At 46.0% G+C, this 25955-nt stretch overlaps 1 protein-coding gene across 1 annotated transcript; it reads left to right on the top strand.

Moving 5' to 3' along the window:
- Positions 1 to 2701: 2701 nt before the first annotated feature.
- Positions 2702 to 25143, top strand: LOC137360486 (probable G-protein coupled receptor 139). The gene is made up of 4 exons (XM_068025892.1): positions 2702 to 2849; positions 4056 to 4128; positions 7888 to 8186; positions 24248 to 25143. The coding sequence occupies exons 1-4, from the start codon at positions 2702 to 2704 to the stop codon at positions 25141 to 25143; spliced, it is 1416 nt and encodes a 471-aa protein (XP_067881993.1).
- Positions 25144 to 25955: the final 812 nt, after the last annotated feature.

The following is a 25955-nucleotide window of genomic DNA, read 5'->3' on the forward strand; positions in this document are numbered from 1 at the left end:
TGTTATCTCTGCCAAGGACAGGACCAGCACAGGCTCTGAAACAAGTTATTCCTGAAGCTGATAAGATGACGCCTTGTACCGTCTCTTTACAAGTGCCTGGCAGAAGTTTACAAATGATAACAAGCATGAGATAAGGTGAAAGGTGACTTTGTGGAGCAGAGCGATGGACAAGGGGGAGGTACCACCTTCAATATCCCAGGTGCATCTCGTGTATTCATTGGTTAGAAGGGTCCGAACTGGTGATTGATATTGGGTGAACTACCAGACCCCCACATCATGTACATCAATGAATTCTCAGAGGAACAGCGACAACATGCCCTGTCTGGCAGAAGATAGACAGCGTCCTTACATCTCGGCTAAGTGGAATAGGTGAAAGCACAGAAAGGGAGAGAGAGAGATCGCGAGACAGAGAAGAAGAAGCCAGCCCTTCCAGCTGCAGAGAGTGACAGCAAAACTATCGGCCATGGGTCTATTACTTCTTCTGTCCATTTTGCTGATGCATCTTGTCTAAGCTGTTGCTTCTTCATAAGCTTCATATTTTAAAATTACTTATGAGATCTGGATCACCTATTTTGGGAAAACTGTGACTCCCGACCCTATATCTTACACTATGTGCACTAGCCTTTTATCACAGTGAAAGAACATACCAATGAACAATAAGCTCCTCACTCATACTTTCAACTGATGCTGTCACAGTATCAGTCTACTTCATCCAGCTTCTCTTCAGCTGAATTCCACATGTGGGCCCAGAACACATTACTCAATTGGAATTTGTTTCTCCTGAAATGTGGTCATTTCTTCTTTCCCTCAGTCAACACATTTGTCCCCAGTCTGCTGCAGGTGAACATATGAGTATGTAGAAAAATAGACACTTGGACATATATGATAATACGTGGAACAAAACTGTGCCACATTCACAATACCTGGCTTTGTCTCTTTACTATCACCATATCTGTGATTTGGATGTGTTCACAAATAATTTATTGTTTAACGCTCGTGGATTGGCACAAAACGTAAATCTCCCTACTCTCCATCGAACAGCTTCTGCCACGAGCGGTAAGGGTTCACCGGCTGGTTTGTAGCAATCAATTTATGAAGTGATTGGAAATATTCCATGTACGATAATCATTGCTCTCATGACGAGACAGTCAAATTGTTCCAGATTTTATTTCTCTAGGTGACTGGATTTTTGGATCATAAACAGGTTTCCATCAGGAAATCCTCACCTGAAATCGGTGGTTTACCACTTATTCTACCACTTTGTATTCTGAAGATTAAGATTAATCTACAAATTCTGCTTCACGATATTGGGGCAACCACACTACCAAATCGATATAAGTTTTGTCTTGCACTTTATTTGTGGAACGACTTAATCATTGAGAAAAATTTCTCAGTTTCAAACGAGAAGAACAAATCCGATATTAGCCTCCTTGCACTCTTTTCGGAGTGATGGGTGATGGAGTCACTGCTGGCCGTTTGAGACTCTGAAAGGGTAAGAGACGGGGACAGGGTGGAGGGATTCTGAATTAAGAAACTGTGCTTACCGACTATGTTTTACACTATTGTCTCTGATCTGATGTCTGAAATCTGACCCACCAGCTGTACTGAGTATTGTTTTGACTGCTCGCTGGATGAGCAAATATTTATGGCCCATCACTAGTGGCTCTTGAACCATCGCAGTCCCTGTGATGAATGATGTTCCACAATCGTGTCAGATACAAAGTTCCAGGACATTGCCACCAGATGATGAAGGTATTATGTTATTTGCTCGGATGTCCCAATCAATCTCTCCAATAACCATCCATGTATGTGTTTAACAGTTGCTGATTCCATTGAGCCCCTCAATCATATTGAATATTGCACCAGGAGCAGGGGATATATCGACATTACAGTGAGGGCACAATCAACACAGTGGGCGGCACAGTGGCGCAGTGGTTAGCACTGCAGCCTCACAGCTCCAGGGACCCGGGTTCGATTCTGGGTACTGCCTGTGTGGAGTTTGCAGGTTCTCCCTGTGTCTGCGTGGGTTTTCTCCGGATGCTCCGGTTTCCTCCCACAAGCCAAAAGACTTGCAGGTTGGTAGGTAAATTGGCCATTATAAATTGTCACTAGTATAGGTAAGTGGTAGGGAAATATAGGGACAGGTGGGGATGTTTGGTAGGAATATGGGATTCGTGTAGGATTAGTATAAATGGGTGGTTGATGGTCGGCACAGACTCGGTGGGCCGAAGGGCCTGTTTCAGTGCTGTATCTCTAATCTAATCTAACAGAGCAAGCAGGGAAGAAGCTACCTATTTGGTGAGTATTTGGTAAGTAATTAAGCTGCTAACGTTTCAAATAGTTATGGAATAAATGGTAAGCTTAATAAAATATCTTTTAAAAAAGGAATATAAAATAAACAATAGAATTAAATAATTAAGTCATCAATTAATACACATTAAGGATAGCAGAACAGGTGATGTGTAATGTCTGTTGCATTTAGGAGCTCCTGGATGCCAGTGTGACCCAGGGCAGACACGTCTGCAGTAAGTTTTTGTGGCTCGAAGAGGTTCGGCTCAGAATCGTTGAACTGGAGCCCGAGCTACATACACTGCGAAACAGCAGGGAGGGGGAAAGTTACCTGGACATTTTGTCACAGAAGGCAGTCACACTCCTTAGAATGGGGTCTTCTGATTTGGTCAGTGGTCATGGACAGGGGAGTATGGCTGCAGCTGTGACAATTGAGTGGACGGAGAGGGCAGAACTGCAGGAGTCACATACTTTGCGATTGTCCAACAGGTTTGAGGTTCTTTTATCATCTTCGGATGAGAGTGGTGGCTGCACAGTAGATGAACAACCAAGGCACCATGGTACAGGACGCCATTAAATTGGAGGGAGGAAAAAGAATGTAGTTGCCATAGGAGACAGTATAGCTAGAGGGATTGACACTGTTCTCTGCAGCAAAGAGCGAGAGTGCAGCCGGCTGTGTTGCCTGCTTGGTGCCAGGGTTCGCGACATCAGCTCAGGGCTTGAGAGGAACATAGATTGGGAGGGGTAGGATCCAGTCGTCGTGGTCCATCTAGGTACAAACGACATAGGCAGGGCAAGGAAAGAGGTTCTGCATAGTCAGTATGAGGAACCAGGCGCTGCATTATGAAGCAGAACCTCAAAGGTGATAGCAATGAAACAAAGGGCAGTGCAATGGTTAGCACTGCAGCCTCACAGCACCAGCGACCCGGGCTCGTTGTGGATGCTGCTTGTGCGGAGTTTGCAAATTCTCCCTGTGACTGCGTGGGTTTCCGCTGGGTGCTCTGGTTTCCTCCCACAGCCAAAGACTTGCAGGTTGCTAGGTAAATTGGCCATCATAAATTGCCCCTAGTGTGGGGATGTGGTAGGAATATGAGGTTAATGTAGGATTAGTATAAATGGATGGTTAATGGTCGGCACAGACTCGGTGGGCCTGTTTCAGTGCCGTATCTAAAAATAAAAAACTGAATAAATCTCTGGATTACTGCCTGTGCCACCTGCAATTTGGCAGAGGGCAAATAAGGTTAGAGAAAGGGAAATCATGTCTAAACAATTTATTGGAGTTCTTTCAGGGGTGACATGTGCTGTGGAAAAATGGGAACTGGTGGATATATTGCACTTAGATTTCCAGAAGGCATTTGATAAGGTGCCACATCAAAGCTTATTGCAAAAAATAAAAGCTCATGGTGTAGAGGATGACGTCTTGGCATGGATAGACGACTGGTTGGCTAACAGGAAACAGAGAGCAGCAATAAATGGGTCATCATCTGGTTGGCTAGATCTAACGAGTGGTGTGGCATAGGGATCAGTTCTGTGGCCTTAATCTTTTACAATTTATATAAATGACTGTGATGAAGGTTGCTAAATTTGCTCATTGCACTACCATAGGTAGGAAAGTAACTTTTGAAGAGCACATAAGAAGGCTAGAAAGGGGTATAGATAGGTTAGGGGAATGAGCAAAGACCTGGCAAAGGGAGTATAATGAGGCAAAGTGTGACAACGTCCACTTCGGCACGAATAATGAAAAAAAACATATTATCTAAATGCAGAGAGATTGCAGAGCTTTGAGATGCAGCGGGATCTGGTGGCCCAGTGTATGAATTTCAAAAGGTTGGTAAACAGGTACGGCACGTAATTAGGAAACCCAATAGAATGTTATCGTTTATTGGGAGGGGAATTGAATGCAAACGTGTGGAAGTTATGCTTCAGCTATACAGGGCATTAGTGAAACCACATCTGGAGTATTTTGCACAGCAGTGGTCTCTCTATTTAAGGAAGGATGGAACTGCGTTGGAGGCAGTACAGAGACGGTTTGCTGTGCTAATATCTGGAATGGGCGGACTATCTTACGAGGAAAGATTAGTCTGGCTAGGCATGCATCCGCTGGAATTTGGAAGAGTAAGAGGCGCCTTGATTGAAACATACAAGATCTTGAGGGGTCTTGATAGGGTGGATGTCGCAAGGATGTGTTCTCTTGTGGGAGAATCTAGAATTAGGGGGTACTGTTTAAAAATAAAGGATCGCCCATTTAAGGCAGAGTTGAGGAGATTTTTTTTCTCTCAGGGGGTCGTGAGTCTTTGGAACTTGCTTCATCAAAAGGCGGTGGAAGCAGAGTCTTTGAATATTTTTAAGGCAGTGGTAGATAGATTCTTGATAAGCAAGGGGGTGGACATGTGGAGTAATCAGTTCAGCCATGAACATATTGAATGGCAGAGAAGGCTCGAGGGACTAAGTAGCCTACTCCTGCTCCTATTTCATATATTCGTATGTTCGTATGTGCCTGCCACATTTGAATAGCTGGTAGATGGTGCAAATTGTGAGATATGAGGGTGCAGCTTCCAACAATGCTCTGTGTGTTCGAGTGAGGCGAGGCTTATGAAGGTTTGAGTCAAGTTTAATATTGTTCGAAGGCGAGTGAAAGAGTTGCATTGAATGGAGCAGTGTGTGGGGCTGGTAGTGTAATTGGTAGGAAGTGGCATACGAGGATGCATTCATTGACGTTGACCACTTGTATAGGGCCATTAAACTTCTTGCAGCACTGACACCACATCCTTGGTGCCAGACCGGTGTCACTAACTGCCTTATGGAGGGCCTCATGGCCCAATGAGGCAACGAATCTCTCGACTCCTGTCCAGTTCCTGCAACAACTCCAGTGCAGCATCCTAAAACCCTGACAAACTGTCTTGAATCTTGAATCATAACAATTTCTTCCAAAAGTTCTTCAAATGTTATCCAAGCATTTTCAGCACCTGCTGCCGAATTTAAGAGTGCAGTCTGGGTCTAAATTGTGAAGTCTAGCTTTAAATAGTGCTGACCTGGTACGAACTTGGGCGACCTGCTGAGGCATGCAATCACATCTTATTCATGGAATGATCAGGCAGCATTAAATATGCATGCTGCCTGCATGACGTTTAACAGGCGCAGGGTCATCCCTGTGCCTGTTGTCAGGGGCTCTCCACTTTAGCCCTCTGATATTCCAATTGTGACGGTATTGTGGGAGCACCTTCGCCACTTGGAATGCACCGGCTCAAGATGGCCGACCACTGTTTACTCATGGTAACTAAGGATGTGATACTGAGCCTGACAATGTCACCTTTATTATGAGAACAGACAGAAAGGAGATAAAATGGGCATATAATGAATGATTTTAAAAATTGCTAATTGAAAGAAATTGAGACCTTTGATCAGAGCAGAGCTCCACTGAACAAATTGTCAATACAACGTGGCTGACAATGCCAATTGGACATGAGGATTGGACAGGATGGCTTCTGCTATAACAGAATGATGGAATCATAGAGCACTGACTTAGCCCAACTGACCCATCGTACCTCTGGCAGCTCTTGAAAGAGCCAACCACTTAATTTGTTTTCTCTGCCGTTTGCATCTCCATGCACGATCATCACTAGCAACACCCACCCACAATACACCATAGACATAGAGAAATACAGCACTGAAACAGGCCCTTTGGCCCTCCGAGTCTGTGCCGACCAATAACCACCCATTGTATACTAATCTTACGTTAATCCGATATTTTCTACCACATCCCCACCATCTCCCTACACTAGGGGCAACTTACAATGGCCAATTTACCTATCAACCTGAAAGTCTTTGGCTGTGGGAGGAAACCAGAGCACCTGGCAGAAACCCACGCAGTAACAGGGAGAACTTTCAAACTCCGCACAGGCAGTACCCAGAAATGAACCCGGGACACTGGAGCTGTGAGGCTACGGTGCTAACCACTGCGCCACTGTGCCACCCATGCCAGAATTTATTCAGTTACCTTTTGAAAATTGAAATTGGGTCTGTGTCCACCATCCTTTCTTGCACAGCGTTCCAGATCACAACAACTCATTGCATAAAAAAAGAAACTCTTCATCTTTCCTCAGGTTGTGTGTCAAATACTTTAAAGTTGAATCCGATGGTTGTCCACCCTTTCTATGAGGGGAACACGACTTTTCTTTTTCACTCCATCACAACGCCTGATAGTTTTGGCACCTCAATGAAATCTTGCATTTAAATTCTTGCTCCTTGGATAGGAAGTCTGCCTTCTCCAGTACCTCCACAAAGGGTGTTCTTCATCCCTGATATGATGCAATACTCTCCTGACCCTCTCTAAGACCTTGACATCCTTCTTACAGTGTGGTATCGAGAATTGTATGCCATACTCCAGATGAGGCTGAATCGGTGATTTATCAACTTTGAACATACCTTTCTTGCTTTGGTGCTCTCTGCTTCTATTCACAAAGATAAGTAACTGTACTCCTTTGCAACTTCTCCTCCATCTTTAAGAAAAATTTTAGATGCAGGTCTATTTTCTCCTGCACCCATATATACGAGCATTTGTCCGAAAAGCGATGCCCCTGGGAATACCACTGTATACATTCCCCAGTTTGTACAACCGTTTATCACAGTCCTTCTCTCTGTGTCCGTTACCCAAAGGCATTTCCACACTGTCACTGCCTCTTTACTCCATGGGTTTCATTTTTCTTTTCACGGCAATTAAATGGTCTATCATTGCAGAACTTTTGTAAGTGCATAAACATAAATTGAACCTCTTTACACTCATCAACCCTCTCTGTTATTCATTAAAGAACTCGATTGCAACCATGCACTCTGACATGTCTTAGGTACGTTTTACAAAGCCATAAATATTTTTGTCCTGGATTCTGTCTTCCAGAAATTTCCCCACCAGCGACATTGGCCTGAGTGCCTGCAGCTACACGGTTTATTCCTCTCTCTTTCCTCCCTCTGTGGGGTAGCACAGTGGCGCAGTTGTTAGCACCGCAGCCTCCCAACTCCAGTAACTCGGGATCAGTTGTGGATTCTGCCTGTGCGGACTTTGCAGGATCTCCCTGTGACTGCGTGGGTTTCCGCCGGGTGCTCTGGTCTCTTCCCACAGCCAAAGACTTGCTGGTTAATAGGTAAATTGGCCAGCGTAAATTATCCCCAGTGTGTATCGGTGGTAGGAGAATTGTGGTGATGTGGTACGGAACATGGGGTTAATGCAGGATTAGTATAAATGGGTGGTTGCTGGTCGGCACAGACTTGGTGGGACGAGGAGCCTCTTCCAGTGCTGTTTCGCGCTCTCTCACTCTTTGTATTAACCAGTAGGTAACGGTTGCAACCTCCATATCCTCTGGTACCACTACCACATCCAAGGAGAATAACAATATTTGTTTCCCATTGCCTCCATTATTTCCACCTTTCCTTCCATCAGCAATCCTCATACATCCCAATTGAGTCCGATAAGTATTATACTTTAATGTGTACAGTGCTGGATTGAAAAGGGTTAACTGAACCTGTTTGTTAAGTGAGTGTAATTAATGTTATTCTCCATTGGCCCCAGTAGTGTCTCTGGAGGTTTCTTCCTTCTATTAATAGGAGACTGCTTGCCGTGCGTTTGGCAGAATCATCTCTGGCACTAGCAGGAATCAGCTTCTCCAAAGAAAGGGAGAAGAACGGTATGAATCTGAGAACAACAGATAGGAATGTTACAACAATGGATCAGAATCTGAGACCATTAGATTGGAATATTATAACAATGAGAAGGAGCTTCTCCTGGGAGTTTGACTACCTTTCTTATTATTATGATTTGCTGACATTAGATCTTCGAGTCCTGTATTCCCTTCTGGTTATTCAAAAGATTTATTATCCAATTCTCGCTGTTGTTGGTGTCGCCGGTAAGTCACTGTGTCCAGTTATTTCGATGGTCATGCTCAGCTTTCGTGTTATTTATTTTCGCCTCCTTGCTGCTGTTTTTTCTCTCTGGTGTGATAAATATCATACGTTTTTGATTCTCTCCATATAACTGACGTCCCATCCCCGTGGTACAAAGATATTAATGCTCCTCCAACACCTTCCCTTGTCCTTGAACTCTTTCCCGAAGTGTGATTAAGGTTGTGAATAGTGGACTGTTAATTGCATGCACTGACAGAAAACACTTGATAAGGTTCCGTATGGGAGGCTGTAAGCAAAAGCCGAATCGTGGTTACAAAATCAGCTCAGCGGCAGGACTGTCAGCAGTAACGAAAGACAGATACTCTCATTGGCAGGATGTTACTCTCAGTGTCTGTCAAGTATCAGTGTTGGGCCTCAGCCATTCACTATATTAATTAATGATTTGGTTAATGGTATAAAAGCACTTATGCAACTTTGCAAGTGATGCAACGATAGGCAGCATTGCAATATAGATAGAAGGGTAAAACTACAGGATGTATTGACAAATTAAGCGAATGGAGAAAACTATTCAAATTTTATTTCAATGTAGAAAAATGCGAGATCATTCACTTTGGACGTATAAATGATAGAGCAATGCACTTCATTCATGATAAAAAAACTATAAATTGTGAAGATGCTAAAAGATTTGGCAGTCCAGGTACATAGATCATTAAAACATCGTGAGCCGGTGGAGACAAGAATGCAAATAACATGACTAGAATTATATAATTATATCCAGAGTGGTGGAATATCAGGGCAAATAAGTCATGTTCCACCTTGACAAAACCCTGGCTGGACAACACCTGGACTGCTGCAAGCAGTTCTGGAAAGTATATGGTAGGAAGGGTAATAAAACCAACATACTTCAGAGGCTGGAAATCTGAAATAAAAACAAAAGTGTGCTGGTATTACTCAGAAAGTCTGGCAGCATCTGTGGAGAGAGAGAGAGAGAATTAACGTTTCAAGTCTGTGATCGTAAATCGGAACTGGCAAACGTTGGAATGTAATTCGTTTCAAGCAAGTTAAGGGAGGCGGTGTGGCGCGGGGGGGAATGGACGTGGGGAAGAGAAGGTGTTTGTTAGGGCAGATGGCAGGAGAGATTAAACAACAAAGCTGTCCTGGGACAAAGGCAAAGACGGTGTTCATGTTTGTGGTGAAAGACAAAGCATTAGCCCAGAGGCAGCGTTAATAGCAAAATAATGAGCAGCTCTGACGACATGAAAAACCGACACGTGGTTAAATAAATACAATTAAATATAACATAAAGGCCAGTCATGCTTGAGCTATTCAACTCAATGTTCTGTCCACAAGGCTGTAGAGTGCCTAATCAAAAGATCAAGTGTTGCTGCTTGACCTTGGGTTGATGATCACTGGAAGAATTGACCGGAAGCACGAGGACTTGCTTTCAGAATGAACAGCGGTGTTCCACAAAATGGTCACACAATCTACGTTTATTCTCTTCAATGTATAGGAGACCCCATTGTGAGCAGCGAATACAGCAAACTAAATTGAAAAAGGTGCAATTAAATCGCTGCTACACCTGGGAGGAATGTTTGGAGCCTTAGATGGTGAGGAGAGAGAGATAAAACGGCAGACATTACACCTCCTGTGATTGCATGGGAAGGTGCCATGGGAAGGGGACGAGGTGTCGTTGGTAATGGAGAAGTGGACCAGATTATCGTGGAGGGAATAATCCCTTCGAAATGCCGAAAGGAGAGGTGAAGGGAAGATGTGTTTGCTGGTGGCATCACTCTGGAATTGTAGAATTGGCAGAGGATGAGCCTTTCGATGTGGAGGCGAGTGGGGTGGAAAGTGAGGACAAGCGGAACCCTGTCGTGGTTCTTGGGGGGAGGGGAAGGGGTGAGGGCAGAAGCGTGGGAAATGAGCCTGGAACGGTTGAGGGCCCTTTCAACCACATTGCAGGGGATACCTCAGTTGAGGAGAAAGGAAGACATGTTAGAAGCGCTGTTGTGGAAGGTTGCATCATCAGCGCAGTTGCGTCGGAGACAGAGTAGCTGTGAGAATGTGGTGGAGTCCTTACAGGAAACAGGGTGCGAGGAGATGTAACCAAGGTAGCCGTGGCAGTCTCTGGGCTTATAACGAGTATTGGTAGACAGCCAGAGATGGAAACAGCGAACTCGAGAAAGGGAATGGAAGTGTCAGAGATGGGCCCTGTAAAGGTGAGAGAAGGGTGGAAATAGGAGGAAAGTTGATAATCGTTCCCAGTTCTGGGTGGGTGCAGGAAACGGCACAGATACAGTCATCGATGTACCGAAAAAGAGATGAGGGAGTGAGCCAGAGTAGGACTGGAACAAGGAATGTTCGACATATCCCACGAAAAGACAAGCATAACTGAAACTCAAGCCAGTGGTGGCACAGTGATGCAGTGGTTAGCTCCGCAGCCTCTCAGCTCCAGTGACCCAGGTTCAATTCTGGGGACTGCCTATGTGGAGTTTGCAAGTTCTCCCTGTGTCTGCGTGGGTTTCCTCTGGGTGCTCCTTTTTCCTCCCACATGCTAAAGACTTGCAGGTTGATAGGTAAATTGGCCATTATAAATTGCCCCTAGTGTAGTTTGGTGGTTGGGAAATGTGGTGATGTGGTAGGAATATGGGATCAGTGTCGAATTAGTATAAATGGGTGGTTGAAGTTCAGCGCAGACTCGGTGGGCTGAAGGGCCTGTTTCAGTGCTTGTATCTCTAAACTAAAATTAAACAGTAACCATGGCAACACCTTTTACTTGAACGAAGTGAGTAGTGTTGAAGGAGACGTTCTTCAATGTAAGAACATGTTCAGCCAGTCGCAGCAGGGTGGTGGTGGATGGGGACTGGTTGGTCCGCTGTTTAAGGAAGAAGCGCAGAGCCCCCAAACTGTCTCTGTGGGGGATGGAGCTGCAGGGAGATTGGACGGCCATAGTGAAGAGGATAGGATTAGGGGCAGGAAACTGGAAATTGTCAAAATGAGGTCGACCGAAAAGGCAAGGATGTAGCTGGAAAGGGACTGTGCCAACAGAGAAAAGATGCAGTCAATAGCAAAAGAAACAATTTCAGTGGGGCAGGAACAGGCTGAAACGATGAGGCTGCCAGGACAGACCTGTTTGTGGATTTTAAGAAGGAGGTAGAAGCGGGCTGTGCAGGTTTTTACGACCAGCAAGTTGGCAACTGCAGAGGGGAGATCTCCGGAGGGGATGAGGTCAGTGACAGTCCTGGTGACAGTGGCTTGATTTCCGGTGATGGGGTCATGGTCCAGTGGGAGGTAGGAAGAAGTATCTGATAGTTGGCACACAGCCTCTGCAAGGTCGAGTTGGGTAGCCAGACAACAGCAGCACCACCCTTGTCACCCCTGCCCTCCCAAAGAACAAACAACAGTACAGCACAGGAACAGGCCACTCAGCCCTCCAAGCCTGCACCGATCTTGATGCCTGCCTAAGCTAACACCTTCTGCGCTTCCGGGGCCCTTATTCCTCTATTCCCTTCCTATTCATATATTTGTCAAGATGTCTCTTAAACGTCGCTATCGTATCTGCTTCCAACACCTCCCCTGGCAGCATGTTCCAGGCACTCACCACCCTCTGTGTAAATAATTTGCCTCGTACATCCCCTCTAAACTTTGCCCCTCGCTCCTTAAACCTATGTCCCATAGTAACTGACTCTTCCACCCTGGAGAAATTCTCCTGACTGCACACTCTGTCCATGCCGCTCATAACTTTGTAAACCTTAATCATGTCGCCCCTCCACCTCCGTCGTTCCAGTGAAACCAATCCGAGCTTTTCCAACCTCTCCTCATAGCTAATGCCCTCCAGACCAGGCAACATCCTGCTAACCCTAATCTGTACCCTCTTCAAAGCCTCCACGTCCTTCTGGTAGTGTGGCGACCAGAAGTGCACGCAATATTCTAAGTGTTGCCTAACTCAGGTTCTGTGCAGCTGCAACATGACTTGCCAATTTTTATACTCTATGCCCCGACCGATGAAGGCAAGCATGCTGTATGCCTTCTTGACTACCTTTTACTGTATACCTCCCACCTGCATTAGACCTTCCAAAATGCATTACCTCACATTTGTCCGGATTAAACCCCATCTGCCATTTCTCCGCCCAAGTCTCCAATGATCTATATCCTGCTGTATCATCTGACAATCCTCATCATTATTCGCAACTCCACCAACCTTTGTGTCGTCCGCAAACTGACTAATCAGACCAGCTAAACTTTCCTCCAAATAATTTATATATATGACAAACAGCAACGTTCCCAGCACTGATCCCTGCGGAACACCACTAGTCACATCCCTCCATTCAGAAAAACACCCATCCACTGATATCCTCTGTCTTCTATGACCGAGCCAGTTCTGTTTCCATCTTGCAGGTCACCTCTGATCCCGTGTGACTTCACCTTTGTTGTCTTCCCCACGCATTCCCCGCATCCCACGTCAGTTGCTTAAAGCCTAATTCTTTTCTAAATTGCGCCAGTTCAGATGCAAGGTCACAGATCTGAAATTTTAACTCTGTTTCTCTCTCCACAGACATGCTGAGTTATTCCAGCACTTCATATTTTTATCTTAGGAATAGTACTTATAATTTCCTTCCAGGGATTGAGGCATCGATTTATCACAGTGCTACGTGAACCCCAAGGTTTAAATAACGAGTGGAGACTACACAAACTGGGGTTGCATTCTTCCCTCGAAATTACAAGGTACCAGGAAGTCTCCAAGCTGTTAAATGGAACAGATAGTGCAGATAGAGAGAAACTGCTTCCGCTGGTTGTGAAGTCAAGGACTAGGGGCATAGTCGGAGGATTCAGAGCAGATCAAACCGTTCAAAGCTCGTCTTCAATGATGTCTGTGGGCCATACGCAGCAGGGAAAATGTATTCCACCACAATTCGCAACCTCATGGCATGGCCTAGTTTTCGCTCAAATGATGCCATCAAACCAGGCGACCGATCCTTGTTCAATCAGGAAGCTGCAAGCAAGAGAGAGAGCTATGGGATCTCACAATCAACTGACTAAAGCTGCGCAATCCAGCCACATCCATTTGTGAACAGTGGTGCTCAACTATACAATTAACTGAAACAGGATGTTCCACAAATATCCCCAGGATCAATGACAGCTGAGCTTCGTATGGAGTGCAAAACGCAAGGCTGAACGATTGCAAACATCCTCAGGCAGAAATTCCAACTGGATGATTCAAGTTGGCCTCCTCCTGAGCTCCTCAACATTACAAATGTCATTCTTCGGCCAATACAGTTCACTTCACATGACAGCAAAGAACAGCTGAATTCATTGGATGCAACAATACGATGGGACCTGACAATATTCTGGCTAAGGTACAGAGGACGTGTACTCAAGGACGAGGGGGCGAATTTAATGAGCCCACGGACTGTACCGGTGGGGCTGGCAATGTGTTGCGTGCCCATCCAGCACATGGGCAACAACCGCACAGCAATAACACATCAATGGGCATTTTGCATAGGGGAGTCGCAGGTCCCCACCAGTCACGTGGTGGGGGAGGGAACAGAGTCATTGATTAGTGCCTCAGATGACTCCGGAGCATGTGCTGGTTTCATATTTAAAGGCCAGCCAGACGTCCATTCACTCCTGCGCGGATTGCTTTGCAGCTTGGTGCAGACTACAACATTGTCCCACTACTTCCGTTGCCAGCTTCAACGCCCATCACCACCCATCACCCTCCTGGGCCCAATTCCTCAACCAGGGCAAAAGACGATGGCTGAGAAAGACACAGAGTGGGCCCACGGTACAGTGATGCCTCCCTGTAGATTCATCTCCAGTCTGCAAGAGCAAAACGGGAAGTTCTCTTCCCCCACAATGTCAAGAGGAGGTCCTCCCGCCTGACCAAGCAAACCTTGATGGAGATCACAATGGAGGTTAACAGCCAAGCTGTCACCCAGCACAACTGAGTTCAGCGCTGGAAGAGGGTCAATGTCCTCTCGCGTTCTGCCAAGGCGACTGTTCCAAGCCTTTTTGAGGATTGCATATGCCTATGCTGGAAGTTGTGGGACATGGGGAGGGCAACTGTGAGAGACTAGTGGATAGAGTTCTGTCACATCCTCATAAGTGTATGGCTGTCTGTCGGCCACAGGCTCCTTCATAGCTCACCCCCTTACACCCTTCCCCTGACAACGAATGCCAGCACGCGAGACATCAGATTACCCAGGAGGGGATGAGTGGCTTAATTTGAATTAGCAACCATGATGTTCTCTAAGCCATTCTCCACTATCTATATCCTTCCTATTGTCGAACAAGGGGGCCCATAATAGGAGGGAGATGGCCCAGACATTCGGAAGGCCATATCGACGTCCACTCACCTCCACTGAGGAACAGGCCTTGGAACTTGCTGGCATCCATGGCTGCTACGCTGTATCAGATGGGCAGAATGAAGTCCAGGTGCAAAAGAGTGAGGACTGCATCCCATTGACATGCACATCGATGTTGGAGACACACTTAGCTCTTGATTGCCATCAGGAAAACTGCATAGCCTAACGTACACATGTTTGTCTTCTCTCATGCAGGCAGTCATTTCCAGGGATCCACACGATCAACTGCACAGGCGCCTGCCTCTGAGGAGAAGGATTGCTCAAAGGATGCACCATCCAATCACTCTCTTGCACCCTCTAGTAGCGCACATACTTCCATATCGGTGGCTACCTACTCGGAATTTGAATCAATATCATAAGATGCTGAGACTGTGACACACGGACCCCAACAGCTGGCTGAGGCTGAGACAGCCAAGTCCGCTGGCATTCTGAGAAATGTGTGTAACCAGGCTCATGCTGGGCCCCAGGATGATGACATCCTTTGGTCTCAACAACAGAGGGCATGCTGGAGATGCAGAGAGGTAAGGCAGCATTAGGAGGAGATGTCAGAGAGCAAGTGCAACCATAAGTGGACGATGAAGTGGTACGTTCATGCCATGACTGTCGCCAGGATTCAGGCCTATGAGAGCAGCACTTCGTCCATCAAGAAACTTCAGACTCTCATGGAGCCCGAGATCTCAAAGATGCACGCAGAGCTGCACATGGTCGCCTCGACCATGAGCTCAATGGAGCAGTGACAAGGCAAGAGAAGAAACAGGAGATGAAGCCTTCTGCAGCTCCTTTGGTGAGCAGGGTGGCTTGAGAGGGCCTTCAAAGGGAGGTAGGAAGCTGACAGACACATTTGGGGACGCCCCACAGGGCGTTACAAATTTAGCCACTGGCTTCTCATCCCTTCCACCAGGCAGCCCAGTTCCAGTAGCTGCGATGCCTAGCGAGAGCTGTGCACCTGTCCAAAACATCTCCAGGCAGCCGGGCCTTCCAAGCCTAAGGCAGCTACAGGACGCCAGTCAAAGTTATCAGGGTCTAAGAGGCAGCTTTATCAGCAGCCTACCTGAAGCCCAGCTGCTGCCTCCCGCAGCACACTTCATGGGACCACCCACAAACATATTAAAATAACACATAGCTGCACTGTAGTTTTCAGGTGTCTACCACATACGTTTTGTGTTAATTAATTGCAGCAGCTTTTTCGGGAGCAGAGAGTGCGAGCGAGTGAGCAGCTGGGAAGGTCAGTTTAAAGTAAAATTAATTTCTTTTTGTTTTCGGCCAAGACCAGGGGGCTGCTGGGTAAGTAAAACCCTATATATTTGGGCCGTTTAAAATAACTTGCCTTTCATTGCAGCAGCTTTTTCGGGAGCAGAGAGTGTGAGCGAGTGAGCAGCTGGGAAGGTCAGTTTAAAGTAAACTTCATTTCTTTTTGTTTTCGGCGGAGACCAGGGGGCTGCTGGGTAAGTAAAACCCTATATATTTGGGCAGTTTAAAATAACTTGCCTTTCATTGCAGCAGCTTTTTCGGGAGCAGAGAGTGCGAGCGAGTGAGCAGCTGCGAAGGTCAGTTCAAAGTAAACTTAATTTCATTTTGAATTCGGCGGAGACCAGGGGGCTGCTGGGTAAGTAAAACCCTATATATTTGGGCCGTTTCTGAACCCGAGACACTACACCTGTAGTGTCTGACACCCGCCCTCCTCCTCTAACCAAAGAAAAAGGACTCGGTGGTGTGTAGATATGGTAAGGCTTTTTCTATTACTCTTTTTTTTAATCGTGTGATTGGTAAAAAACTTTTCATTCCTTTTTCATTTAAGTAAGTTTAAGCTTAAGATTAAAAATGGAAGGAGATCTCAGACCCGTGACATGCTCCTCTTGCTCAATGTGGGAGCTCAGGGACATGGCTAATGTCCCTGACTCCTTCACGTGCAGGAAGTGTGTCCAGCTGCCGCTCTTGTTAGACCTCATGACGGCTCTGGAGCTGCGGATGGACACACTTTGGAGCATCCGCGATGCTGAGGAGGTCGTGGATAGCACGTTTAGCGAATTGGTCACACCGCAGATTAGGATTGCTGAGGGAGAAAGGGAATGTGTGACCAAAAGGCAGAGAAAGAGCAGGAAGGCAGCACAGGTGTCCCCTGCGTTCATCGCCCTCCACAAAAGGTATACCGTTTTGGATACTGTTGGGGGAGAAGGCTCACCAGGGAAAGGCAGCAGTCGCCAGGTTCATGGCACCGTAGCTGGCTCTGCTGCTCAGAAGGGTGGAAAAAAGTATGGAAGGGCGAGAGTCATAGGTCATTCGATTGTAAGGGGAGTAGATAGGCTGTTCTGTGGTCGAAAACGAGACTCCCGAATGGTATGTTGCCTCCCAGGTGCACCGGTCAGGGATGTCTCAGATCGGCTGCAGAACATTCTGAAGGGGGAGGGTGAACAGCCAGTTGTCCTTGTGCACATAGGCACCAATGATATAGGTAAAAAATGGGATGAGGTCCTACAAGCAGAATTTAGGGAGTTAGTAGCCAAGTTAAAAAGTAGGACCTCAGAGGTAGTAATCTCTGGATTGCTACCAGTGCCACGTGATAGTCAGAGTAGAAATGAAAGAATAGTCAGGATGAATGCGTGGCTTGAGAGATGGTGCAGGAGGGAGGGGTTCAGATTGTTGGGACATTGAGACCGGTTCTGGGGGAGGTGGGACTATTACAAATTGGACGGTCTACACCTGGGCCGGACTGGAGCCAATGACCTTGGGGGTGCTTTTGCAAACGCTGTTGGGGAGGGTTTAAACTAATGTGGCAGGGGGATGGGAACCAAATGAGGTCAGTAGAGAGTAAGGATGTAATAACTAAAGCCTGTAAGGAACTAGATAATGAAGTCAGCGTGACTAAGGGAAAGAGTAGGCAGGGAGCAGATGATGAAAGCAAAGGGACTGGTGGCCTGAGGTGTATTTTTTAATGCAAGAAGTGTAGTAGGTAAGGCAGATGAACTTAGGGCTTGGATTAGTACCTGGGAGTATGATGTTATTGCTATTACTGAGACTTGGTTAAGGGAAGGGCATGATTGGCAACCAAATATCCCAGGATACCGATGCTTCAGGCGGGATGGAGAGGGAGGTAAAAGGGGTGAAGGAGTTGCATTACTGGTCAAAGAGGATATCACAGCTGTGCTGAAGGAAGGAACTATGGAGGACACGAGCTGTGAGGCAATATGGGCAGAACTCAGAAAAAGGAATGGTGCGGTAACAATGTTGGGGCTGGACTACAGGCCTCCCAACAGCGAGCGTGAGATAAAGGTACAAATATGTAAACAGATTATGGAAAGCTGTAGGAGCAACAGGGTGGTGGTGATAGGAGATTTTAATTTTCCCAACATTGACTGGGATGCACTTCATGTCAGATGTCTAGAGGGAGCAGAATTTGTAAGGAGCATCCAGGAGGGTTTTCTAGAGCAGTAGGTAAATAGTTCAACTCGGGAAGGGGCCATACTGGACCTGTGTTGGTTAATGAGCCGGGCCAGGTGGTTGACGTTTCAGTAGGGGACTACTTTGGGAATAGTGATCACAATTCCGTAAGTTTTAGAATACTCATGGACAAAGACCAGAGTGTTCCTGAAGGAAGAGTGCTAAATTGGGGTAAGGCCAACTATACCAAAATTCGGCAGGAACTGGGGAATGTAGATTGGGAGCAGCTGTTTGAAGGTAAATCCACATTTGATACGTGGGAGTCTTTTAAAGAGAGGTTGATTAGCGTGCAGGAGAGACATGTTCCTGTGAAAATGAGGGGTAGAAATGGCAAGATTAGGGAACCATGGATGACAGGTGAAATTGTGAGACGAGCTAAGAGGAAAAAGGAAGCATACATAAGGTCTAGGCGGCTGAAGAAAGACGAAGCTTTGAAAGAATATCGGGATTGTAGGCACAATCTGAAACGAGGAATTAAGAGGGCTAAAAGGGGTCATGAAATATCTTTAGCAAACAGGGTTAAGGAACATCCCAAAGCCTTTTATTCATATATAAGGAGCAAGATGGTAAATAGAGAAATGATTGGCCCACTCAAGGACAAAGGAGGAAAGTTATGCGTGGAGTCAGAGAAAATGGGTGAGATTCTAAACGAGTACTTTGCATCGGTATTTACCGAGGAGAGGGACATGACGGATGTTGAGGTTAGGGACAGATGTTTGATTACTCCAGGTCAAGTCGGCAGAAGGAGGGAGGAAGTGTTGGGTATTCTAAAGGGCATTAAGGTGGACACGTCCCCAGGTCCGGATGGAATCTATCCCAGGTTTCTGTGGGAAGCGAGAGAGGAAATAGTTGGGGCCTTAACAGATATCTTTGCAACATCCTTAAACACGGGTGAGGTCCCGGAGGATTGGAGAATTGCTAATGTTGTCCCCTTGTTTAAGAGGGGTAGCAGGGATAATCCAGGTAATTATAGACCAGTAAGCCTGACGTCAGTGGTAGGGAAGCTGCTGGAGAAGATACTGAGGGATAGGATCTATTCCCATCTGGAAGAAAATGGGCTTATCAGTGATAGGCAACATGGTTTTGTGCAGGGAAAGTCATGTCTTACCAACTTAATAGAATTCTTTGAGGAAATGACAAAGTTGATTGATGAGGGAAGGGCTGTAGATGTCATATACATGGACTTCAGTAAGGCGTTTGATAAGGTTCCCCATGGTAGGCTGATGGAGAAAGCGAAGGCCCATGGGGTCCAGGGTGTACTAGCTAGATGGATAAAGAACTGGCTGGGCAACAGGAGACAGAGAGTAGCAGTAGAAGGGAGTTTCTCAAAATGGAGACGTGTGACCAGTGGTGTTCCACAGGGATCCGTGCTGGGACCACTGTTGTTTGTGATATACATAAATGATTTGGAGGAAAGTATAGTGGTCTGATTTGCAAGTTTGCAGACGACACTAAGATTGGTGGAGTAGCAGATACGGAAGGGGACTGTCAGAGAATCCAGCAGAATATAGATAGACTGGAGAGTTGGGCAGAGAAATGGCAGATGGAGTTCAATCAGGGAAAATGCGAGGTGATGCATTTTGGAAGATCCAAGTCAAGAGTGAACTATACAGTAAATGGAAAAGTCCTGGGGAAAATTGATGTACAGAGAGATTTGGGTGTTCAGGTCCATTGTTCCCTGAAGGTGGCAACGCAGGTCCATAGAGTGGTCAAGAAGGCATACGGCATGCTTTCCTTCATCGGATGGGGTATTGGGTACAAGAGTTGGCAGGTCATGTTACGGTTGTATAGGACTTTGGTTCGGCCACATTTGGAATATTGCGTGCAGTTCTGGCCGCCACATTACCAAAAGGATGTGGATGCTTTGGATAGGGTGCAGAGGAGATTCACCAGGATGTTGCCTGGTATGGAGGGCGCTAGCTATGAAGAGAGGTTAAGTAGATTAGGATTATTTTCATTCGAAAGACGGAGATTGAGGGGGGACCTGATTGAGGTGTGCAAAAGCATGAGAGGTGCAGACAGAGTGGATAGCAAGAAGCTTTTTCCCAGAGTGGGGGATTCAATTACAAGGGGACACGAGTTCAAAGTGAAAGGGGATAAGTTTAAGGGGGATATGCGTGGAAATTTCTTTATGCAGATGGTGGTGGGTGCATGGAACGCTTTGCCAGCAGAGGTGGTTGACGCGGGCACGATAGTGTCTTTTAAGATGTATCTAGACAGATACATGAATGGGCAGGAAGTAAAGAGATACAGACCCTTAGAAAATATGCGACAGGTTTAGATAGAGGATTTGGATCGGCGTAGGCTTGGCGGGCCGAAGGGCCTGTTCCTGTGCTGTAATTTTCTTTGTTCTTTTTTCTTAATTAAAATGTCCTTTATTCTATGAATAGGCTTCATTGTCTGAAAGCCATGTACAATTGTGCCTGAAGGGTGAGTTGTTGACCTCACCGTCCCCCACTGCCCTCTGTAACATGTCAGTGTCGTGACATCCCTCATTAACATCATGTCTCCCATGGGCACTCGCATACATTACATCCGCTCACAGCAGTCTGACCACATATGGACAGAAATCTGAAGAGTTGATGCATTGCAGTAAACTGGTATTTCATTCTCTGTCAATGCACACCAGGATGGCTGCAAACGAGCTGATATGAGATTGTCTCTTGCCTCCTTTGCACGTGGCTCAACCCATCTGGCCTCCTGCCTTGGATCCATATTGTTGTCGCAGTCACTGATGGACATCAGAGTCCAGCCTTGATGATGACCCACCCGCTGTTCCAGCAGTGTGAGCAAACAGACCAATTACACATGTCAACCATGTACTGCCCCATACCCCCAAACAAAAAATTGGCATCCAGGCACAGCATCAGCAACCCCAAAATATCTTGCAGACCCCCAGAAACTTTAACACTTTGCAAAGCACTCGGTACCCTGACTCCACCTGTTCAACTTCAGTACCCCAGACCACCTAGCACAGCCCCCATTACCCCAGACTCTCTTTCTGTGATCCCGGTGCTCAAGACGTTCTTGAAGAGGGTGAAGCAATGCAGTCCCATAGCAAACTCCAAATCCCGCTCTTCATCAAAGCAGCAATGCTCCAGACAGTCTACAGATCACGGCAACGTGTCTCTCCTCAGTGCCGCCAGGTTTTACTGGTCTTCTGTTTGGAGGTGCTTCCGTAGCACCCGCCATTCTCTGAAACGCATTGTGGTGCAAATGTCACCCATTGTGTTTTCCCACCACTGACAAAAACTGGAACTGACATCAGTGTGTCAGATATCTGGGTGGTCTAAGTTCTGGAAATTCTCCAACCATCCTCCACCCCTAACCCCACCCCAATCCCACCCCCACCCCCCTAAACCCCAACGCCACAATGCCCACCCTTGATCACCACAAAGTTTTGCCTAGGTGTCCATTAGCCAAAATGAACGCTGGCATCTCTCCGAAAACGTGGAAATGTGTCCAAATATGTCCTGTTCACAAAGCTCAGGATAGATCTAACCTGTCAAATTACCTGTCATTCGTCTATTCTTAATCAGCAATACCATGATAGAAGGTGTCGTCAAGATTGCCATCAAATGACATTTAATCAGCTTGCAGATGCTCAAGTTTAATTACCGTCAGGCCACTCAGCTGCAGACCTCATTATGGCCTTGATCCAAACATAGGCAAAATAGACAAAGCAAGAGGCGAGGTGAGATTGGTTGCCCTTGATAATAAGGCAGCAGTTGATCGACTGTGGCATCAAGGCGTCCTAACAAAATCAAGGAGAAACTTTCTTCTGGATGGCGTCATACCGTGAACAAAGGAAGATGGTACCAGTATTTGGAGGCTAATAGTCTCAGCACCTGAATATCACAGCAGGAGATTCGCAGGGTTCATCAATGACCTTTCCTCGATCATAAGGACTGAAGTTAGGGTTTTTGCTGATAGTTGCATAGTGTTCAGTACCATTTGCAACTCCTCAGGTATGGAAATAATCCGCTCTCACATGTAACAGGGCCTGTATAATATTTAGGCTTGGGCTCATTTGAAGCAAGTTACATTCGTGCCCCTACAGGTGCCAGGTAGTGCAAACATCTAACAACAGAAATTCCATCCATCTCCCCTTGACATTCATCGCCATTATCATCTTTGAATTCCACAACATCAACACACTGAGGATTATCCTCGGCAGAAAGTTAACTGTACCAGCCGTATAAGTGCTGCAGTGACGAGAGCAAGTCAGTTGTTGGGAAGTCTGCAGCGTGCAACTCATTTCCGTTACTCGCCAAAGCCCGTCCAGCATTTGCAAGGCACAAGTTAGGAGTGTGATAGAATGATCTGTACTTTCCTGCTTGAGTGCAGCTCCAACAACAGACAAGAGGTGTAATACAATTCAAGATAAGCACCCCAATTGATCGGTACCCTTCAGGCAGCGTGTTCCAGATTCCAATCACCCTTTGGGTGAAAAAGATTTTCATCAAGTCCATCCTGAACCTGCTGTCCCTCAGCTTTAACTTATGCCTCTTGGCTATGGACACCTCCGTTAAGGGAAAACGTTTCTTCATATCTACCCTATCTATGCCTCTCATAATTTTTATGTATTAATCAGGCCCCCCCCCCCCCCTCAGCCTTCTCCACTGTAAATAAAACAGCCCAAGCCGATCCGGTCTCGATTCAGAGCTGAAATTCTCCAGCCCAGGGAACATCCTGGTGAATCCCCTCTGCACACTCTCCAGTGGAATCACATCCTTCCTGTAGTGTGGTGACGAGAATTGTACACAGTACTCCACCTGTGGCCAAACAAGCGTTTTGTACAGCTCCATCATAACCTCCCTGCTTTTACGTTCTGTGCCTCGTCAAATAAAGGCAGGTAACCCATATACCTACCTAACCACCTTATCAAGCTATGCTGCTGCTTTCAGTGATCTATGGATAAGTACACCCAAGGTCCCTCTGGCCTTCTGTAGTTCCCAGAGTTCTGCCATCCATTTTATATTCCCTTGTCTTATGAGTCCTCCCAAAATGCATCATCTCACACTTCTCAGGATTAAATTCCATTTGCCACTGCTCCGCCCATCTTATCAGCCCATCTGTATCGTCCTGTAGTCTAAGGTTTCCCCATTACTATTGATGGCACCGTCAATTTTCGTGTCATCTGCGAACTTACTGATCATACCTCTTAAATTCAAGTCTAAATCATTAAGGTAGACTACAAACAGCAAGGGTTCCAACACCGATCACTGCGGTACACCACTGGTCACAGGCTTCCAATCGTAAAAAGCAACCCTCGGAACATCACCCTCTGCCTCCTCCCAGTCAGACAATTTTGGATCCAATTTGCGAACTTTCCATGCACCCCATTGGCTCTTACCTTCTTGAGCAATCTTCCATCCTGGGCCTTATCAAGTTCTGAAGTTCCTGCAGACTACATCAACTGCTTTATCTTCATCAACACTCCTCCTCGAAAAATTCTATCACATTTATTAGACATGATCTCCCCCTGACAAAGTCATGCTGACTATCCTTCATTAAGCACTGCCTCTCCGAGTGGAGATTAATCCTGCCGCTCAGATTTTTTTGCAATTAGTTTCCCTACCACTGATGATAGACTCACTGGCCTGCAATTACCTTTTTATTCATCCCTGCTACCCTTCTTGAATCATGGTGCCACATTCGCTGTCCGACAATCCCTTGGCAGTTCTCCTCTGGCCAGAGATAACTTGAAAGTTTGTGTCACAGCCGCTGCAATCTCCATCAATTCCTCACATAGCAGCCTGGTATACATATCATCTGAGTCTGGAGATGTATCCACTTTAAAGCCCACTAAAACCTCTAATACCTCCTCCCTTTCAATGCTAGTTTGCGGAAGTATATCGCATACCCCCTCCCTGATCGCTGCACGGCTTTCTCCATAGTGAACACAGATGAAACGCAATTATTTAAAAACTCACCTCCTTCCTCTGGCTCCACACGCCGATTGCCACTTTGGTCCTTAATAGGCCCTCTTCATTCCATGGTTATCTTCTTGCCCTGAATATGCTTATAAAACACATTGGGAATTTCCTTTATCTTGTCCACCCGTGTTTTTTCATGAGCCCTCATCGGTTTCCTAATTACTTTTTTTAGGAACCGCCGACACTTTCACATGTGCAATCACTCCAGTATATCACTGGACACAGGAACACATCAGCAAATCTCAATACGTAAACATTCAAACTGGAGCAGTTTCTCACAGCCTGATGTATAATTTCCCTAACTATTTCCCTTTCTCACAGTTAACTTGCTGACGATTGGGATCCTGTCTCGTGGAAAGTGTGGTCTCTCCAAATGTGTCACTCGCTACCTGGTGGCCATGGCAGCGGCGGATCTACTGGTCATTATCCTCGACCTGATATTGCGGCAGATACCAATTCGTTATCGGGATTCATTTATCTCCCTTTATTACATCCGTGTGTGTAATATCCACGCCATCCTGCTTTATGCAGCCACGGACTGTTCTGTCTGGTTCACAGTTGCTTTCACCTTTGATCGATTTGTGGCTATTTGTTGCCGAAAGCTAAAAACTAGATATTGCACTGAGAAAACTGCAGATATGGTACTTGGAGCAGTGACTTTGCTGAGCAGTTTAAAGGACATCACCTGGTATTTTCTGGTATCAGATAAGTATAGGCTTGGGAATACCCCTTGGTTTTGTCGTATAAAATCACATGTTATGCTTTCATCAGTCTGGGGTACAATCGCGTTCCTTCATAGCTTTCTAACACCAGGGTTTGCATTTGTTTTGATTCTGATGCTCAATGCTTTTACTGTCAGACACATTGTATATGCCAGCAGAGCTCGAAGGCGACTCCGGGCTCGCAGCAGTGTGGACAACCCAAAAGACCCAGAAATGAAGAGCAGAAGGAAATCCATAATTTTGCTGTTTTTCATCTCGGCCAATTTTATGCTTTTATGGTCAGAGTTAATGGTGCATTCCATGTGGCAACGGATGTGGTGGTTAGATTATAAATCTGTAATTCTACCTGCATTTGTCAAAGAAATGGGCTTCATGCTGCAGCTGCTGAGTTGCTGCACAAACACTGTGATTTACGTTGTGACCCAGACTAAGTTCAGAGAGCAGTTGAAGAATGTGCTGAAATATCCCTTTTCCCCAATTATTAAAAATAAATAAATAAATAAACGATGAGAGGTACTGGAGACATTTCAGCACTTGAACGCAATGCTGTCTCAAATTCTAAGAACATATGAAGACAAGAGATAGCAGTAGATCAAACAGCCCGTCGTACCTGCTGCACCCCATTCAACACGATCAGAGCTGTTCTACTGTCCCAACTCCACTTTCCTGTCTGCTTCCCATATCCCTTCATTCCCTGAATGAGAAAACAAGATCTGTCTATCTCATCCTTAAATACACTAAATTATGGAGCATCCAGGCCCTCTGAGTTAGCCAATTTCACGGATTCACAACTCTTTGCGAGAAGAGTGTTGCTCCTCGTCTCAGGGCTAAAACATTGACCCCTTATCTTGAGGCTGTATTCCCGTGTTCTAGATTCCCCAGCCATGAAAAACAACGTCTCTGAATTTACCCTGTCTAACCCTTCAGATTCTTGTGCGTTTCACTGAGAAACCACGCATTCCTCCTAGCTTCTGAGAGTATAGGCCCAATGTGCCCAGCCTCCCATAATGGGACAATCTCCTCATCCCAGGAACCAATATGGCAAAACATCGCTGTACTGCCTCCAGTGCAAGTATATCTTACTTAACTATGGGGTCAAAACTGCACACAGTAATCCATGTGTAGCCTCAACAAAGCCCTGTATATTTGAAGCAGTAATTCCTTATTCCTGTTCTCGACGCCCTTTCAATAAAGGCCAACATACTCTTTGACTTCCTAATTTCTAATAACTCTCTGAACATCAGCATTTAAAAGTCAACTGCCTTTAAAAAGAAAAATCTTGATTTTTCTGTTCTTACTGCCAAATT

This window comes from Heterodontus francisci, unplaced genomic scaffold (assembly GCF_036365525.1).
Source record: "Heterodontus francisci isolate sHetFra1 unplaced genomic scaffold, sHetFra1.hap1 HAP1_SCAFFOLD_89, whole genome shotgun sequence".
Lineage (NCBI taxonomy): Eukaryota > Metazoa > Chordata > Chondrichthyes > Heterodontiformes > Heterodontidae > Heterodontus > Heterodontus francisci.

Coding starts and splice junctions, on each gene's coding strand:
- LOC137360486 (XM_068025892.1), top strand. CDS start 2,702: ATGGCTGCAGCTGTGACAATTGAGTGGACGGAGAGGGCAGAACTGCAG. Junction 2,850..4,055: donor TGAACAACCAAGGCACCATG/GTACAGGACGCC, acceptor ATCTAAATGCAG/AGAGATTGCAGAGCTTTGAG. Junction 8,187..24,247: donor CGCTGTTGTTGGTGTCGCCG/GTAAGTCACTGT, acceptor CCTTTCTCACAG/TTAACTTGCTGACGATTGGG.